Source organism: Phyllopteryx taeniolatus, chromosome 21 (assembly GCF_024500385.1).
Source record: "Phyllopteryx taeniolatus isolate TA_2022b chromosome 21, UOR_Ptae_1.2, whole genome shotgun sequence".
Lineage (NCBI taxonomy): Eukaryota > Metazoa > Chordata > Actinopteri > Syngnathiformes > Syngnathidae > Phyllopteryx > Phyllopteryx taeniolatus.
In genome coordinates this window covers 1,221,594-1,241,992 of record NC_084522.1, presented here as the reverse complement: position 1 = coordinate 1,241,992, position 20,399 = coordinate 1,221,594, and the positions used below count along the sequence as shown (strand labels likewise).

The 20,399-nt window shown below is 43.3% G+C and overlaps 1 protein-coding gene across 19 annotated transcripts in view; it reads right to left on the bottom strand.

The window, feature by feature from the left end:
* The window catches only part of pleca (plectin a), a 69,133-nt gene that overhangs the window by 35,127 nt on the left and 13,607 nt on the right, over nt 1-20,399 (bottom strand). For 3 of the 19 annotated variants that reach the window (XM_061759393.1, XM_061759394.1, XM_061759396.1), the window contains exon 1: nt 423-635. The exons of 7 other annotated variants lie outside the window; for them this stretch is intronic. In XM_061759393.1, coding sequence (XP_061615377.1) covers nt 423-606 — 184 coding nt within the window. In that variant the 5' untranslated portion in view covers nt 607-635. Of the gene's footprint in view, nt 1-422; nt 636-5,182; nt 5,344-8,466; nt 8,612-10,616; nt 10,687-18,201; nt 18,263-20,399 lie in introns of those variants that run through there. 9 more of the 19 variants (XM_061759406.1, XM_061759409.1, XM_061759404.1 and 6 more) reach the window with 5 other exon arrangements.

Sequence of the window (20,399 nt, the reverse complement as noted above, 5' to 3'; positions counted from 1 at the left end):
CTCCTGAAAAAAACTGAAAGACCTCCTTAAGACAACGATCTCATGACATCATCGCCACAATTGCCAATCAGGATAATTAACAACTAATAATAATAAAACGCATGGGACAATAATGAGGGCAAGCATTTGTTTACATTTCCACTTGCTTTTTGTTGCTTTCTTATGACTATTTACAGTACTCGCCTAACCTAATTAGCCGTCCACTGATTGAATGAAGACAAAACTAATCGATCTCAGATCGACTCAAAGCCGTCAACTTGGATGCGCGTCAGCCCCCCGACGGGGTTTGCTGCGGTTACCCAAAATGCACGTGGAACCAAAACACAACAGCCTACAGTGCGCATGCGCGCGCCAATTCTCCACCTCCTCGATGGAATCCGCCCGCGGGGCAGTCGTCAGCGCGCGCGCGCGCGCGCACGTACCTGCGCAGCACATGCGGCTGTAGAGGTGCGGGCCCACTTCCCCGCAGCTCATCTCGTGGATGTAATTCGTCCTGCGGTACGCGAAGAAGCCGCGCCCCGCGACCTCGGCGTCTTGCGCGCGGGCCTCCATGCTGCCGATCGCTGTAGAAAAACCCGCATGGATTTTTTTTTCCGCGACCAACATTTGTCTCTACGCGAGCTCCATGAAAGAGGAGGAGGAGAAGTGTCGTCTCGGATTGCACCCAAGTCCCACCCACTCCTGCTGCTGCGTTCAGTGGCCGTGCGTAAAAAGATTCCATTTACGCACAGCCACGTGCAAGCGCACTCGGTGCCCCCACCCACGCTCTTGTGACATATGCACCGCCCACCACTTGCATAACCCACCACAGAGCACCAATTAAACGCGCATGACACACACGCACGCACACACACACACACGCACACGCACACACACACCGGTTGATTGAGTGGACAGCAGCACACACGCAAGGCAGCCTTTTTCATCATAGTCATAAATCAATTGTAATAAAAGTTTCATTACATTTTCTTTTTTTTAACAAAACAAGTTTCGGCGCAAATATAGCTCGAGTTGCATTTTGCAATATAAAGTGAACGTGATAAATTGCATGATACCAGATTTTTTACTGGCACAATTGCAGTAAAGATTCCGACATTTTTTTAAATGCTAATAATTTAAATCTATGTCAATATTGTCAATTATATGTAAACTAACGGGGAAAAAAAAGCATCATACTTATTTTGTACTGAATGGGATTTTATACTAAATAATTATAAGTAATAGAATGAAAAGAAATACATTGCCAACTATGCATTTAGGAAAAAATATATTTCTTGACCCACCCAGGCCAGTTGAGGGCTGCAAGCCACGAGTTGAGTAACACTTACTGCACATGGAGCACAATTAGCCTCACCTCGGACATGTTTGCGACAGCTGCGTCGTAAACACACACACACACACACACACACACAGAAGCTAAACTATTGCTGCTCAGCCATTCACGTCCTTCACAGCGTGCGGAGGAGAAACTCTCCAACGGAAGATCGTGGGACGACTCTTGAAAGGAAGCGTTTGTCTAGAGGAATTCTCTGGAAATGCCTGCAAGTTGTGTTTATGATACACACGAGTTGTTCACCAAAACAGGATTCACCGGACGTTGTCTTATGAGAGTTTTATGGTTTACCTTTAAAAGGAGCCCTGAGGGCGGCCACATTTGCCCGAAAATGACCGCTTCAAAGCAAAATGGCCGACTTCCTGTGTCTTTTCGGCCAGGGCTTCTTGAGACTTTTTTTTGTGGGTCTAACTCGTGATGAACACGCCGAGCGAGTTTCATGTTTCTAAGTGAAACCAGCTTTGGGTGCTGAATTTTCAAAAAGTTGAATTCGTTTCAAGTCATTCAAAAACGTCCACTTCCTGTGTCTTTTCTGACATGAATTCTTGAGACTTGTTCGTGCGTCGACCCACGATAAGCGAGCCAGGCAAGTTTCCCGTTGCTATTTGAAACGGGCTACAACAGGGGCTTCATTTTGGAAAGCGCAAAGCAAAGCCGCCAACGAGGAAACCTTGTCGACAAGCGTTCTTGCTCTTTGGCTGCGGTAAAAGCGAGCTGCTCAAGTCTGTTATTAGTGAAAGGAGGCAGCAGAGTGACTCGCTGCAGCACGCGCTAGAAAATGCGCCGCAGTTTCGGGTGCGGCTCCCCACCTCAATGGACGTCGTCGCGGATCGATACGACACCAAAGCCCAAAAGTCCACAAGGGTTCTGTTCAAACGTTTGCGGGAGAAGCTTTCGTTACGACTTCTTTGTCTCCGGGATACGACGGCAAGTTCTCCGCCTGGCGCTTTTTTTAAAACGGCGCCGTCCGACTTCCCACTGGGTCAAGGGCACCTCGGGCTGCGCCTTTTATTACGGAGATAGAATTCACCCCACAGGGCGCATAAGAAGCAGAATATTCTTATGAATAATTATCACCGGGGAGGTGTCACGTTGCCGGGCGGGCCGAGCTTCAAAAGGATCAAATGCAGACGTGACACGGACGCGGCCGCCGGCGTCGTCTGTAACGCGATACCTCCTCAGATGCGAGCAGGCCGAGGTTGAACAGTTGCACGTCATTCTGCAGTCAAAGGCTGTCTGGAATCGACCGCACGGCGGCTTCCGGGAAGCAGATGGCATCGGCAAAAAATCAGCCTCATCATTTTTCCACACTGACAAATTTCACTGCAGACTCACGCGCCACGGTGTAGAAAAAGTTGTTCGGGTAGCGGCCGGCCAGGAGGAAAAAGTGTGCAAAAGAGTTTGGGATCATTTCACACTTAAAAATTAAGATGATAAAGTGCAATGTCTCTACTGCAAAGCGGAAGTGGCTTACACAACCGCACGTCCACGATGGCCGATACAAGCTAACATGAACTAACTCAATGTAGCGTGCCAGTGCTAGTTGGAACGCTTCGTAACAGCCGTCCGCTTCGTAACAACAATCGGTAGCAAACTGCGTCATAAACATTCATACACAAGGGACACAACTTACACCCGCACTGGCTAACGGTTAGCCAGTTAACTGCTAGCTAAGCTGAGCTCACGACAGCCAACTCTACGCTCTCGTTCGCTGAAGACCTCGCCTTTTAAAGCTAAACACACTCAAAGTCAAAGATATTGCAGTGTTAAATGTGAGGAATGGCGACCCCAAGTGGACAACAATCATACCTGCATTTCACACGCATATTTTCTCGTTTAATCAAATCTGTTTTGATACACCTACTCAATTAATCTGTAGAATTGGTACCGAGTTACAAATAAAGATTTACTGACAGTCAGTCCAACAACTTGGTATTGGTATGTGAAGAACAAAATGTCCTCGCATTTTGGATTGTAAACAAAACTATTGACGGATCATAATCAGAATAATAAAAGTAAAACAAATTTCATTTGAGAAAATAACTACATTTTCACTCTTTGTTATTATGATGAAAGTAATTGTTGTATTTAATGTGATTTATAAATGATGTAAAAAATGTATTGTCTTTTCTACTTATGAGCTTTGAGAAAAGAATTCCTGGATCTAACTGTATATATTTTATTTTTTATTTTTTTTAAATATCCTGCAAACTATTATCAACCTAACAAACCATTTCTGACTGTTGATTCGCTTCAAAACCATCTTGGTGGCGGTCATGAAAAGTCTTTCTTGCTATTGCGACTGCGCTGTGAAAAGCGAGCGGTCATCTCGCCAAAGGTGCATCCTGACCTCTTCCTTTCAGAGAGCTTTTTATGACGCCAAAGGAAACGCGCCCAGCCGGGTTCTTGGGCAAACGACGCCATCAAGACGGCCGCCGCCGCCCTCGCAGCAGGCAGACGTCGACAACGGCAACGAAGCGGGTTTGTCCGACATGCAGATAAGCGGCCTCAGGGGGCGCCATCGTGTCGTCCGACACGAGGTGTGTCCGGTTCCTCACCGCAACAGCAAACGTTCGATTGTTATCGCAGAATGTCGCTTTTAAACCAGCTGAGCAGGCACTTGTGCTTCCGTGTCGGTTCGACACCTGTTTCACGAGGTTTTCCACCGACCACGATGTTATTGTTTCAGAATCGTTTTCATAAGCGCTGAAAACGATGCGGCAGAAATTATGTCAAAAACAACAAACCATAGCACAAAGACTTAACGTATTATAGTTTACTGAAAAGTTCGATACAAATAAACTGTACTTAAAAAAAAAAATAAAAATAAAAAAGTTGACTGTAATGGATTAAAAATATTTTTAAAAACTATGCATAGCTACAAGCTTCATTCCACTATATTTTATTTTATTGCATGTTTTCAGCGACCCTAGTGAGGATAAGCGATACGGAAAATGGATGGATGGATTCTTTTGCGTACCACACTTTTGAGAATCCAAACCAACAATATAGTTCGCAAATTATGTCGATATGTATCACGATACAGAATTTGTGCCATACCCATATTTATGAAAAAAAGTTACATTTGTTCAGTAAAAGTTTCATTATTTGAAAATAACCATTTCGAGTCCAGAATATATATTTCAGAGGGGAAAAAAACCCTCATTTTTTAAATGTAAAAAGTCTTATTTCCTTCTTTCCCTTCCCTCGTGAAGTTCCGACTTTATTCTCCAAATGTGAAGGTTTATAATTCTCGTAACATCTATGGAATTTCCCATGAGTATGTCGAAGGCCTTTTGCATTATGTGTTAGCATTAAGCTGGCGGACTTTCGTTAGACAAAATGTGGTGTTTTGGTTGAACTATTTGGTGCTTGAATATCCGTTGTTTGATTCAGCTTTTTACGTGTCAGTTTTGCAGTAAACTTCAACTCCAACAAACAATTCAAGATACGAGCAGCCTTCTGGAACGCAACTTGTTCCAAAGTAGGCGCTTGTTGTCATGGCAATACACCCAAAGACATTATAAAGACTCCGGCTCCTTGAGTACTGTCTGAGGAAGGAAAATTGAGACGCGTCTCAAACCAAAACCAGACAACGCCTTGCTTGTGGCATTTACGGGGTTAACTCCGTTTGTCTTTCCACAGGAAACTGAGCTGAGGGCGGAGCGGGGGTGGCGAAGGTCGGGGGGAGGGGGGGATGGGGTGGTGACGGCAGACGGGATAAGACGAGCAGCGAGGACGGCGGCGGAGACTGAGGCGAGCGGGGGAGCATTCAGGGTAAAAGTTTCCGTCCTTGGAACTTAAAGCGGCAAGGTCCCCACGTTGCCCTTGAAGTGGCGCGGCGCTTACCTCGCTTCCTGCGCAACCTCCAGCGCCACACCAGCACCAAGGTGACCAGGTGGCCAGCCGCCACCAGCGAGGGGAACGCGTTTCCCGGGGGGCTCGCCGACATCAGGCCTCGCTTCTGAGCGCGGCGATCGCGTGGGGCTTCGACCACACGTGGGAGGGAGGCGGTGGGGGGTTGACAGGTTAGGAGGAGAGAGAAGGAGGGAGTGAGGGAGGGAGGGAGGGAGGGAGGGGAGGAGTTGGGGGCGGCTTTAGGGGTGTGGTGCTATCCGGGACGTTTGCCAGCTGCAGCCAACTCCTCCGACAGTTTTAACAAAGAGAGAAGTCGCAGCAGGAGCACGCCTCTCTCTCTCTCTCTCTGTCTCCCTCCCTCTCTCTCTCTCTCTTTCTCTCACTTGCTCCCTCGCTCGCTCACCCTTCACTCGCCCATCCCTTGCCGCTCGCTTCTGAACGGCAGCCAACAAACACGAGGAGCCAACCGGGAGCACCTACTCAACTCACGTCCTCCAGGACTCCTGCCGCTGTGCAGCTCCTAAACGTTACCGAATCTACAAGACTTCTCCAGTAGTTTAAAAAAAAAAAAAAAAAAAAAAAAAAAAAAAAGATGTCGAAGAGTGCCTTTCACTTATGCTGCATTCACACCGGACGTGAACTGAAGTATTCACGCGACTTAATTACATATTATAAAGTCAATGCAAACACGTGAGTGCTAGGCGAACACACGAAAATGTGCTTTTTCGCCAATGAGCCAAGTTCAAATCTTCCAACTCTCGCCACAAACGAGCGTGACGCTGCGTCTCAGCCAATCGGAAGGCTTAACCGGGGCGGCGCCGCCTCTCGCTCGCTCGCTGCGGCCACAAACAGCGCACCGTCGTCGGACGAGACCCGCTGAAGACGACCGAGGCGGGAGGCGCGTCTGAACGTGGCCCCTCCCTCCCACCTGCCGCTCCACGTTGTAGCATGGCAAAAACTTCCAAACGTGAGCCAATTAACAAGACCCCGCTGCTAGTTTTTACAATGGAGAGATGAATCTCAGTCCTGCAGCGCCACGTTGCCCCCAAGCGTCTGAAAGTCACTGACTAAACAAGACTCCTCACACCCCCATGCCGCTCACTCCCCCGACTCCACGTTGCGCCCGAGCTTTCCAGAAGTTACCAAAATAAACAGGACTCCTGCAAATGGGGGACTGGACTGGCCTCGCTTGACAGACTCACTCGCTGCAGTCTGTTAATAATACATGAACACGCACACGCGCAGGTCAGGCCTGATAAACTGGCCAGCTCAAAGTTTCCAAATTTCCTCACGCTGCCGCAGTCGCGCTGCCATTGCTGGATCTTCCCCAGCCGATCTTCCCCAAATGGTTACAAGCAGGCCACAGCATTTTTTTTACCCTGACCTCCGACCCGGCGTACTCCGCACCTCCGAGCCTCATTACGCAACTCCCGTCACGGCTAATTGCAACCACGCGTTAGACAGCAAACACTCCCATAATCCTTTGCAGCTCGTTAAATGATAACAACAGAAGCCACAAGGCTTCCATCACAATTTTTCAGACCCTTCCACACTGCGTATCATATCTGAACCAATCAGGAATGCGGCTCTGAGGGCAAATTTCACAGATTCCGAGGTAGCATCTGAAGCACCAATTTTGCCAGAAAGTCAGCATGAAAGAGTCTTTTTGTCTGCAGTGTCACAAGCAATTCACTGCGGGCAAAAAAAAGGGCGTTGGCACCGCTCGCATTGATCCAGGGAAGATTCAAACATGGTGGAAGGAAGATGAAGATGACGACGACGGCGACACTGTTCATCTGCCTGGAGCAGGTGTCTCCATCTCAAAGTGATCTGACGTCGAGACGAGGCCGTCACGACGACACACAAGAACGCAACAAAATTGTTTTCGTTACAGGCTGCGTCACTTTTGCATCAGCGTGTGCGTGTGCGTTGTTGCTGGAGGCAATAATGCTCACTTTTAGAAGTTCCCAATGGAATAGGTTTGTGTTAAATGGCACAAGAAAGCAATACGAAAAATAATCACATAGATTTGAGGGAGTGGGCGGAGCTGTTATGACGATCGACACGTGAAAGCATCCAATGGCTGCCCGAAATGCGCGACAGTCACATCACGCAGGAAGGCTAAAGGTTACGGCTCATCACGCCTCTTGTTGCATGAACTTCTGCTTACTTCTTTAAAAAAAAGAAAACCTAAATGCAGATTGACATCATGAAATCTCATTTTGTTTTTTTTTGCGATAAAATTTTACAAATGTTTTGCAATTTCTTTACAAGGACATTTTTTTTTTTAAGGAAAACAAATTTCATTCCCAAAAATTACTAACAACAACAACAAAAAAAATCTTACAAAATGTTGAAATTTCATCGAAAAAGTTTACAAATGTATTTGTGCTGTTTTGGATTACGAAAAGAAATCTTCCAAAATCTCAGAAAAGTTCTGAGGAGCGAGGTTCAATCCCCGGCCCCGCCTGTGTGGAGTTTGCATGTTCTCCCCGCGCCTGCGTGGCTTTTCTCCGGGCTCTCCGATTTCCTCCCACATCCCCAAAACATGCGTAGTAGGTGAATTGAAGACTCTAAATTGCCCGTAGGTGTGAATGTGAGTGCGGATGGTTGCTTGTTTGTATGTGCCCTGCGATTGGCTGGCGACCAGTTCGGGGTGTACCCCGCCTCCTGCCCGAAGATAGCTGGGATAGGCTCCAGTACTCGCGCGAAAAGCATTGGGGGGGGGAAAAAAAAAAAAAAAAAAAAAAAAAGCATGGATTTAAATGAAATCAATTCAAAACACTCCTCTGGTGGTGTGAAACCCAAGTGAGCGTTCGTTATCTTTGTCAAGGCAAACTTTTGCATTGAACCTCATTTGTGTGTAGGTGTACCTAATCAAGTGTCTGCTTGGTACACATTCCCAGGGTCATCCTTTGAGGATGAACTGCAAAAGACTAAAACAGCAAACATTTGACGACCGACAACGTCAAACAGCCTTGGCAGAGCAAAGTTATCGCCAGCTCTGCACAATATCCGACAATTTGAGCGCAACAGATATATGGAATTCCACCGCCACCCCTCCCTCTCCAAAAGGGAGGAGCCGACGACCGCACCCACACGTGCGACGCGCAGACGCTCACCATCCCAAAGCGCCCGGTCGTTTGGCGCCCAGTGAGTGGATGTAACACGTCGTAAGACAGACGAGGTGTTTTGGCATATAATTCTACAAGAAGTACAAAAAAAGCGCTTGAAAGTGGACTAAGCGACAAAAACAACAACAAATGAAAACGTACCACGTGGAGATCCGGGACAAACGCAGCAGCACAAGTCCATCCTGCCTTCTTGGGTGCAGCTCAGCACTTTTGGACAAAATCCTCCTTCTCCTCAGACCGGACTCACCACATTGTGTCTTCTAATCAGAACCCAATGGGAGGCGGAGGCGGATGCAGGGAGGGAGGGAAGGAGGGAGAAAGGCGGGGGACGTTCCAGGGAAAATAACGGGATGGAAAAAAAAAAAGGAAAAAAAAGTGGAGGCTCGTCAGCAAGGGAAGCGAAAAGCAGACGGCTGTGAGCTGCGAGCTGAGTGGAAAGAGCATCTCATGCGTGGTGGTTTGCCCTGGATGGCTTCCATGTGTAGCAGGGGGGAAAAAATAAATGAAAAAAGAAAAAAAATTGGACAAAGGGAGGAAAAGGTGGAACAAAGAGGCCTCTGTGGAGGTCGTTTATATATATAATAATATTTTTTTTTAAAAACTGCTGCTCCTCGTCCGCACGATTTTTCTTCTAATAGCTCAACACGTTGTGGCAATGTTCTGGAGAGTAACGCGCAATCATCGATTCAAGCAGCATATGGAATAATAATAATGCGGCCTTAAAGTGACAACTTCACAACCATGACTCAAAACTTCCGTCGCCATGGCAACTTCAAAACACCCAATTTTGCAGGCCATACCGCTGGCGGACCAGTCAACAGTGGTTCTCAAACTTTTTTTTCCCACATGTCAAGAATATACTTGGCTTCCTAAGTACCACCATAATGACAGACATTCAAATATAGTACTTAGTAGGTCTAAGTGTTCATCACAATTTACACCAAAAGTCTATTTAAATATAGGAACATAAATAAAAATAAAAAAACTGTACTTAAATAAATAATTTATTTAGTGTGTTGTGCATAAGTTAAATAAAAATTGTCCCTCAATAAATGTTAGAAAACAGTTAAAATGCAAATGTATTGTACTTAAAAGTTAAATACAACTAAACTTTATTCAACAAATGTACTGTATTTGATTTAAAAAAAACAAAACAAAGTTCAAGCCACTGTCATATGTATGCAGTTTGTCCATTGAATTCTGTGATTCTTTCACATACAACTAGAGGGAGTCCACATACTACTCGTGGTACACGTACAACACTGAGAATCACTGGATTAAAGGACAAAAAGAATCTAAACAAACCAAGCTATGTCAAAATAAAATAAAAAAAAATAATAATAAAAAAATGTAAAGTTAAAATGAAGTTAAAACTAAGATGCGATATACAGAACTTAAATCTAAAAGTCATGCAAAGGCACACCAAACTGCGCTAAAATGAATTAAATGAAGATTTGATATATTAAGTTTGGGACAGAGAAAAGCCTAAGGCTACAAATAAAAACAAAAGCAAAGATGAACAAAGTTAAAATATATGTAACTAAGTTAAGATACACATGCAAAATTTAAAAAACAGATAACTAAAATAAGATATACAGCACTCAAGTAATTTTAAATAAACTAAGCTAAACTCAGAAAAACTTAAAAATACAAAAAAATTTAAGTTAAGCTAACTAAGCTAAGATGTACAAAACTAAATTAAAACAAACAATGCTAGAGAAAAAAAAAAAAACTAACCGTAACCCAACCTCAGGACTAATCGATAAACAAACTAAAATAAGCTCAGATAAGCCACATTACGTCAAGCTAAAAATACAAATAAAAACTTGGAGCCAATATAATTTTCTTTAGCTCAAGAAAAATAAATTCATAAGGAAGAAGAAACTAAGCTGAGCAATATCAAGTCAACCCAAGCTGAATGTAACTAAAATAAAAATAGACAAGCTAAGACAAGTTAGCCTGGTTTAGTGAGGCTAATAAAAGAAGAAGAAAAGCTCAGTGAAAATGACTCACGATTACCACATGTGGCAAAAAGTGGTATTAAAAATATATTATATATATATTATCGTATTTTTTCCCCAAAAACTTTCAAATCACAGATTCTAATCATTCCGAGTCTTCTTTTTCCAAAGAAAGTCAACAATGTGCTCTGAAGAGAAGGCTAAAAAAAAAAAGGAAGATCCATGTTATACCACACAAGTAAACACAGTGGACCGTGCCAGCTCCTCGCCAGTAAAAAGCATTTACGTGCTGACACCTTTCGGCAAAAAGACGGAACTGTCGCCGCCTACCTTGACCGTTCTGAATCAAAACCTCCATGAAGTCTCGGCTACGCACGGGTTCCATCTTAAGGCTCCTTTGTCACATCTGGACGCATCGCACGGCGCGGGAGAAGACAAAAAGCCAGCAGAGGCGAAAGCAGCCAGTAGGGCCCGAGAGACGCGCGAAGGGCGAAGGGGGGGCCGCTCGCTGGCTGCCACATGTTGCACCAGCTTCTTCGCCCTCCCCGCGAGAGGCGTCGGCTGGAAAACATGAGCCTGCGTTTACCATGTCCGGCCTGGGTTGTTCGTGTGAGTGTGTGTGTGTGCAGAGTGGACACCATTTTTTTTTTCCCCCATTCCTATTTATATATACAAAAAATATATCTATATATTTAAAAAGCAGATAAAACTGACCTGCCTGCAAAGGAAGTTTCTATGCAGCAGAGGGCATCAGAAAAAAAAAAAGCCTCCAAATGTCTGATCAAACAAATAAATTAATACTCCAATTATGTTGCAGCTCAAATTGACCCTTGTTAACCTTTTCCAAAGTCATTTGATGATAGATTTTCAAAATATTTGCATACTTATATTTATTCATTAAATTTATATGACAGTAAAAAGAGGCTAAAGGGGGGCAGGAATATATGTATATATTTCTTTGATATAGTTTTTACAGTTAAACAAGCAGCAAAAAAACTGCTTTTTTTCTTTTTCTTGTTAAAAAAAAAGTTTAAGTTTACACATTTCAATTAAAACATACATTGACCTATGTTAATATTTTTAAAAAATGTAAAAAAAATAAATAAATCTTCCGCTGGCCTGGTTCTTATAAATTTAGAAAAAACATATCCTCTGCTCGCCTTGCTCTTTTGTTTCTTACTGTACATTTCCAAAATATTTTTTGATTATATTTATTTTATTTTTTTAAATTGACCTATGTTAAAATAAAATAAAAATGTAACAACAAAGAACAAACCTCTGCTGGCCATTTTATTTTCTTCTTTATTGTATATATATTTACATTTATTCAATAAAATATATGTACTCTCAATATATATTTTTGGGGTTAAAATGGGACCTAACAGGAGGGTTAATATGCGCTTAGTAATGATCATCAATATCTTTTTACTCTATATGTAATAATACATAACATGAAACATGACTGGAAAATACAGTTGTAGAATTGCTAATTTACATGTACTGTAATATTAATCCTATAAAAACGAATACACAAATCAATTGTTCTTCTCAGCAAGCAGCTTATCTGCCAAACTATTTCTATCCGTAGATATTCATCTTAATCATACAATACATGACCGTGATAGCTTTCCGCCTGCTTCGTATTTAGCCGCATCGAAAACGACAAGCTCATCACTTATATGGCCGACAAATCGTATTATCAGCTCACGCATACGAGTCAAGATGACGGGGATGATAATCACAGACACAAATAAGGTAATTAACCCATAACCAGGTCAACGAACTGAGCTGAACATGTTCAAATCATAACATGTCGATTGGGGAACCGTGCGGGAGGATCTAGCAGACTGGTGGCGGTTTCCGACATCTGGAAGCTATATAGGACGTTACATTCAGCTGAAAGCATTTAGACTCCTGTCTTCTTAGGTGCGCATGGAATTGTCCTGCATGATCCACCGTCTTAGCATAGCAGCCATGAAAGCTTTTAGCATGTGATGTTTCATTTGGGAAAGACCAAATATCACGCCGCGCGTCACACTCGTTCCTTCCCCTTCACAAAGACAATTGCGCTTGTGTTTCTTAAGTCGGGCTCCTCGGGAGGCGGGGAGATGCTGGAAAGCAACGCCGCTTCGAGGAGGTACCGCGGTTGTCGACGGGGCCCAAAATATAGCTTGCGCACGAGGTTTGGAACATATTGAATGTTTTCCTCCACTGTAATTTGCTTTTAAACACACTGCTGGAAGTGTGTCCCATCCTCCAATTTTCATTCATGCAGATGCCACGCATCTCTGCATGCTGCTTTCTTTATACTAACACCACAAAAAAAAAACCTATATGGTTTTCAGGCATGGCTTCTTTTGAGTTTATTGTGGGTCGACTCATGATTGACACCCCTACCAAATTTCATGCTGTTAAGTTAAACTGGCCTCGGGGGCTGCATTTTAGCCAAGTCACCAAAAAATGTCCGCTTCGAACTAAATTGACAGGTTTCCTGAGTGTGTTCGGACATGGCTTCTTGGGAGGTTTTTTTTTTTTTTTATGGGTTTACTCATGATAGACACGCCTACCAAATTCCAGGTTGCTGAGTGAAATTGGCTAAATTGTCAAAAAGAGTTAAGTGTTTCGTTTTTTTTATGGCTAGTCATCAAAGTTCATTACCATACTCCACTTCAAAGCAAATTGGCAGACTTCTTGTTTTTTAGGGGGGCAAGGTTCCTTGAGTTTTTTTGTGGGTCTACACATGATAGACATGCCTACCGAAGTCCAAATTGCTAACTTAGACTGGCTTCAGATGCTGACTTTTCAAAAGTCTGCCTTTTAAGGAAATGGCCAAAATGACCTTAAAATAGCCTATTTCAAACCAAAATGGCTGAATATCTGTGTCTTTTCTGGAATGGCTTCTAGAGACTTTTTTGTGAGTCTCCTCATGATAGACATGTCTACCAAAGTCCATGTTGCGGAGTGAAACTGGCTTCGGGGGCTGAATTTTCAAAAACATCCAAGACAATTATCAGGGATCACACCAGCAACCAAATTTACATTTACAAAATCTGGGAAGTTTTTGAGTATGAGAAAAGTCCTCAAAATTGCGATATTAAATCATCCACACAGTCAATGGATCGCACACATTTTGATAGGCGTCACCGCTGGCTGGGAAAATCCCAAATGTGGGAGATCACAAACATATCACAGGGATGCTTTAGAACGTGGAGGTCTGGCCTAAGTTGAGTTTTTGGACGGCGGGAGCAGAACATGTGCTCTTCATCACCTGGATCATACGTCATACATCAAAAAGGAAAAGATTTACGTCGCGAGAGCAATGAAATCCTTTTTATATCTGACAGTATAATCCAGCGGTCCTCAATAATAGTAATTGTACACAGGCTGAAATCCGGACAGATACGTTTCTACGTTCATTTAACATGCAAAACTTGAAGGAATGTACTATTGGATTATTTCAGCAACGAGCGCTCGCGCAGCTGCGCTTGGCATTTATTTAACAGTGGTCGCATTCAGACAAACCAGCATTCCTGACGCAGTTTTACAGCAAGTGATTTAAGATGCGCGGTTGTAAACTGTAAAAACGCACCGCTTCAGTTTAGCATTTGGGAAGGGCTGGCGTGAGAACGCTTGGACCGCTGCTTCTCCCATGTAGGAACATCTGGGAGTGAAACGCTGGGAGCGTTCCAGCAAGGATCACCTTTCACCTGACAAACAAGGAACAGAAGCACCCGGAATACAGCAAGTCGTGATTGGTTTGTGCTGGGATACATAACTGTGTGTTAGCACAGGTTAAGTATAACACATATTAACAGTAGTAGATAGTAAAGAGTAAAGTACAGCAGATAGAGACGCGGACCCTGAGGCACATCACGTTTTGGTTTAGTCTCTCTCTTCAGTGAAGTGAAATACAATGTGCCGTATAATAATCTGCCCAATTATGAGTGTCAGCAAAAATTAACTGACTCTTTAAATATTTCAACAATAAGCAGCTAAAAGTAGCAGAAAAGGTTCAATTACAATGTATCAGGAAGTGAGGCCTTTGTCGTAAGGTCTCTCCAGTGAAAAATATGAAATATGAATATGTCATACTAATAATAATAATATCACTGGTTATGTATGTTATGAAATATTAAGTGACTATATAAACATTCCAGCAAAAAAAAAAAATGCTGCTCGTAGTAGCTTGTCAAGTCTAAATTACAGTGGACTGAGATGTGAGCCCTGCGGGACTCCACATGCACAATTTGAAACAAATATGAACTATGAGTATGACGCACCCAGCAATAATCTAACTGGTTATGAGTGATGTCAAATCTTAATCTTTTTACGAGACAGGAAATGGTAAATGTCAACAACAAGCAGCTCATACTACAGTAGTAGCGCGGAAAGTTTCAATTACGCCTCAAAAAGCGAGCCCTGGGGGACTCCACACGCTTGGCTTTAGTCGCATGAATATTTATGAGTATGACACATCATGTAAAAAATCTGACATGGTTATGCGACAATGTGACACTGCGTGTTCTTTGGTTTGAATGACATCATGGCACATGAAAGCGATGAAGTCAGTGCAAAACTGGCCCAAAATGGATGCTAACGGATGCTCTGTGACCGACTATACAATCTGGTGTAAAGGTGACTGCGCTCAAGTTTATGGGAGCGTGTGATAAACTGCTCACTGCCATGACTCATCCCAAATGTCGGTAACCATGGCAACGTGACCCTCCACCAAAATATGAGTCAACAGGGCTGAAGCAGAAGCAGAAGAGCGAACATTGCTGCTCATGGCAACACAAACTAAAAACAACAATATAAGACACTCCTTGGCAGTTATAGTGCTAGTTATAGTATAGATAAGCTATGCTATCTTATGCTATGCTCTGTTATTAGAAAAGGCACTAAATAGTCTCTTTGTAAAAGCATGCTTTCTGTTGTATTGGGACCTCATTAGACTGCACAAACATGCTTTTATTGTATTTGAGGGCTTTCAGGTGAATGTCTAGCTCAAACAGAGGGCCGTAAAGATGCCATTTTTGCAATGGAGCTTCATGAAGGGGTCCAACCAACAGCACCACCCAATGGCTAGTTGAGGGAAAATTCAAAGAAACTCTGCCTTGAAAACACACTCTTTAATCTTCATGAAATACTTTTTAGACGTCGAAGATGGACAAACGTTGCTAAAACATTCTAAAAGATGCCATTGTAGCCCCTTCAAAATGTTCATAAAACTATATTAAAATGTCAAAACAGAGCCAGTACATTGTTTAATCATGAAAACAATAGCAAATCTGAATAAGAATAATAAAACATCTTCAAATGTTGCCTGTAAAGACGACATATACTAGTTCGAGATGGAAGCACCATGCAGTACTAGTTACAATTTTTTTTTATCTCCATACAACTGGGTAGTACTGTAAGTAGACTGTTTTCTGCATTCCCATCGCCGACAGAAGCAGGTGAGGAATGTCAGCGCCATTCATTGCCGTGACTCAAATTAGCAGCGGAAGCATTTGAGTGCTGCAAAGTGACATGCGAGAAGTGTGAATGTGCGCGTCAGCAATTTTGCAGCAACATTGCGGCGGGCTGGGAAAATGTGTAGCAATTACACAATTACACATAGACACCATTGCAAGGTCTCCCCTAAGCCTTGGAGAGCCACTCGCCGCGAACTAATTCCACAGCAAATTGTTAATGTGATCAATCAAACATGGCTGCAGATGCACTGCCAAGGAACATTGTGGGCTGTCGAAGACATTTGACGAAAAAGGCAACATGGAATGTATCAACTCCCTGCTAGTTAGTTAGTAGCTTTAAATACAAACTATCAGTTTCCACATGGGTCGAGGAAGAATTTGAGAAATGTTGGTACATTTCCACATAAAGGTGCAGATCAAAAAATGTATGTTGGCTTGTTATGGTCTGCTGGCATTGGGGCCAAGATGCAGCTAATGGTGAAAAAAGCGTACTGTGTGTGACACCCACCTATTACGGTAATGCGCTTTTCAACCACCTACGGGGCTTGAGTGGAACTGCGTCTTTTTTTTTTTTTTTTTTTACGCGTCAGACGGACAGTTTGTACAATATTCATCACTAAATTGCATTATAGTACAGTTCATTCTGACCGAGCAATTTGATTGGACGAGAGTCATCCGTGAATGATTATATACAGTACAACAGCACTGTAACTTTTACATGCTAACGAACGCAAAGCTGTCGCATCAATTAGCTTCATTTTGGATTTTCTGACTAGTACTGAACTTTTCTACATTTTGGAGCGCCCGAAAAATCTCGTAATAGCATGACGCGACATGACGTGAAATCTCATTTGTTGACGTTGACATGCCGTGCTAAAAGCTAACTCCACGGCAAACGGTACTGTTTGCGGAACTATTTGTGCAGCTGAATAACTAATGAAATAATACAAATCATGACCGTTAAATAATAACTGGTAGATGGAGAACTGTTTTTGTATAAAAGCAATATCACTTTTGTATTGATATTGTTTAATTACATTACTGGTCATTGTCACATCTATGGCACATGTCTTACAGTGAGGGGTTTGAAGCTACAACAAAAATCAAAAACTTGAGATCCAGGAATTAGTTGACATGTGACATCACTTCCTGTCAGACTCTGTTAGTTTGATATGCAAAGTTTCTCTTGAACCAAAAAGTCAACCACCACATTCCCCGCCCCCGCTCGCTAGCTTTATTAGCACTTTCACCACGTGTGTGTGTGTGTACACTACAAACTTCGTGCACGATGAAAATAAAAGACTGCACAACCTGCATGTGTTGCGTGTCAAGGTCTGACCTTGTGGAACTGAGTTAAGAGTTTTGTGTGTCTTATCTGTTTTTTCTGGCACGGCTTCTTGGAACTTTTGTGGGTCTACTCAAGATAGGCATTTTTACCAAATTTCAGGTTGCAAAGTTGAATTGCCTTAGGGGGCTGAGCTTTCCCAAATTTCCAGGGGGTGCTTCCATTTTCAGCAGGATGAACACAATTTTTCAGTATGTTCAAGTCCTCCAAATGGAGCTTTCAAGAGGGCAGTGGCCCCATTTAACAAAGTGAATGTTTGGTCTTTGGCATTTCGCAGCTCAAGACAGGCTAAACCCAAAGTAAGCTGAGAATATTTGGGTCAAGAACCGAGCCAAAGCTGATTGGAACATTGGGCGGCTTTGCTCACCCAGCGGAGGTCCATTCACAAGAAACTGTGAGGCTTGGATTAAGGTTCGGCTGCTGCTTACAAAATCAACTTGAGTGATTCTTTTCGGAGAAGCCCAATGAAGATTTTGTCAAGGGACTACAAAGGGGACCCCCACCCCCCCCTCAGCCTATCCGAGTGTGTCGGACCCTTTCATATGCTTCTCCAAAGCAGCAAATACGAGTAAACCAGTTAATGTGCAAGTTATTTGTCTTATTAGTAAGTTAATCAATCAGTGAGTTATTTACAGAGTAAAGTACTTTTGAGGTTACTTAGTAAATTAGTTATCTAGTTAGTAAAGTACTTCTTAGTTATTTATTTAGTAAGTTTACACAGATGTGGTTAAAAACAGGCAAGCACTTAGGAATGCCCGTTACCACCACCTACGGGCCTGGAGTGCAACCGGCTGACCCAACATTAAGAACTTTCCAGGTTGTGTCACGCCCCTTCAAGTCAACTTGAACAACGCGGTTCAAAACAACCAGCGGCCAAGTGCACACTGACGCCCGTGCAGCCGCCGACAACCTCGTTGCCACGGCGATACTGCAATGCCGTTCCGCTTTGCTGCATGCAGCAGCAGCAAGCACCCCTTCCCAGCCCCCGAGTGGGACACAAAAGGCAACAAAAGCTACGGAATGATCCTCATTCCTCAACTTTCTATTGCCCGCCACTGATGCATTGTGGGAAAACGAGGTGTTGCGGGAGTGGTACCTTTGAGAGCGCTGATCTCGTGCTGGATGGACCTGGCTGGATCCATGCTGCGTGATTCCCAAACGGCCAGAGGATGGAACGGTCTCAAAGTGGGAACAAGCAGCCTATTCCCTGTCTCTCTCTCTCACGCGCTGTCGCGCTTGCTCACAGAGTTGGCAGCTTCGTGTTTTTTGTCCCCTCCTGCCTCGCACACAATCCCTTTCATTGGGGGGGAAACAAACTAAAACAAAAAAAACAAGTGCACCTCCTCCCGCCCCACCCTGATGGTGCATCGTCCTCTTCCTCCTCCTCCTTCTTCTCAGGGAGGTGCCAGGACAACAGAGGGCAACCTGCTCAATGGGACCAAATGCTACCATTGCGACAGGACGGGATTTTCTTTCCCCCCCCCCCCCCCCTCCAGCCAGTGACTCAGCATTATCTGCCGGAAATGCAGCGGAAAGCTGCTCATCCGACAACACTGGAGCTCTGCCTAGCTTTTGGCTTCCACATGATAGTCCATTGCTCGCGAGAAAAGAAAATGTAGGATCTTCCCCCAGGTGGCTACCAGGTCAGGGATGGAGAAACTCAGTGTGAAGGCGCCATTATGTCAATTAGACAGAATTGTGCTGTCACAAGTCAAGTAATATACGTAATGCGGAAGCTAGTTATTTATGTATGTAATATGTATTTTGTAAATTACAATACAGTAATTATGTTAAGTAAGTTAGTGAGGCAGTTACGGAGTAAGTTATTAAGTTTATCTACTTGGCTGTCCAGTTAATAGTCAAGTTACTTCGTTATTTCGTAAGTTATGGAGTAAGTTAAGTTTGGAGGGAAGGCTAAATTAGTGGCCGCGGCTTTAAGCTAGTAGCTATGACATACGCAATAAACGTCTAATTTGTAGCGAGCTCGTCGGCTTTCTCGGCATGTAATACCACTTTATTCCTGAAGGGGTGAGAGTGAGTCAATTTGGCAAGAACAAGCTAAAATGTTGAAAGAAATTGATCTCCTTCCTCATTAGGCTGCTCTGGAGGGTGAAAGGCGAGCCGGAACTAATGATGACAACGGGAATTAATATCTCGGGTCGGTCAGCTTCCGAATGAGTGATGAGTCAGCATTTTCAAAAGTCAGAGACTTTTTTTTTTTTTTTTTTTTTTGCACTTTCACTTAAAGGGATTAATCAAATAGCTTTAACGATCATATGATCACAGGCACGCTGCCTCCAGTTTGTCAGTACAATGTAATAATTTGATCAAATGTTCTGTGGTGAGCTGCAAAACAAAGCAAGTTGTGATCAAAGGCTTCACAGCTGCTTTTCATTTATCGCACAAATACCTGACATTTTTCTTAAGTCACCCAACCAGATGGAATTATGATGGAGTGATCAATTACAACCTGAATTTTTCTTTTCTTTTCTAACACGGAGCTGCTGAATTCAACAGCAACACTGACATCTTGTTCACTGGCAGGCGTTGCTCACACATTTTGGACCATTAAACGTGGATGACTTGACTGAAATGAGAGCGGTTAGCACGGAAGAGCTGACAAAGCACAGTCCATCCACGGCAGCTTTTCTTTTAAGCGGAGCCGGACGCCAAACGGCGGCCGGGGCCCAACCCGCTCGGTCCGCCGGCTGGCATTCCGCGCGGGAGTCGGGCTCGCTGTGGCGTGCCTGAGCCCGCCCGGCGTTAGCGCCATTGTTGTAGGGATGAGCGGCCGGCAGACGCTCACCCGTGTTTGCCGTTTACGTCATCAGGTCTTGGTGAAGCAGCATTTGACTCATTATCTAATTCCAAGGTTATATTTACACAGCCTGCTATAAGCACAACAATGTGCTCGTAGTCTGCATTCTGGACATTTGCGCGGTACAATTTCTCCTTTCTTAATGCAGCAAAATAAAGTTTGAGGATTAAATATTCGGAAATACCACCAACAAATTAAAAGACAGATTTTTTTTCCCCCAGCGGTACCGAATGAAGTCATTATTAAACAAGATTAGTGAATCAGAAATGCATAAATACAAGTCAAATTTTCACTGTATAAGAGAATGTATTTTTGTATTTTAACTATATTGTATAAAATTAAGTCAATGATTTATCAACTATTTGATAACATAAATACACAATTTTAAATGTTTAAAATTGTTTATATGAATAATGATTGTATTTTATTACTTTTAATAAAAATTAATCATTTGTGATAAATGAATAGAAAATAGA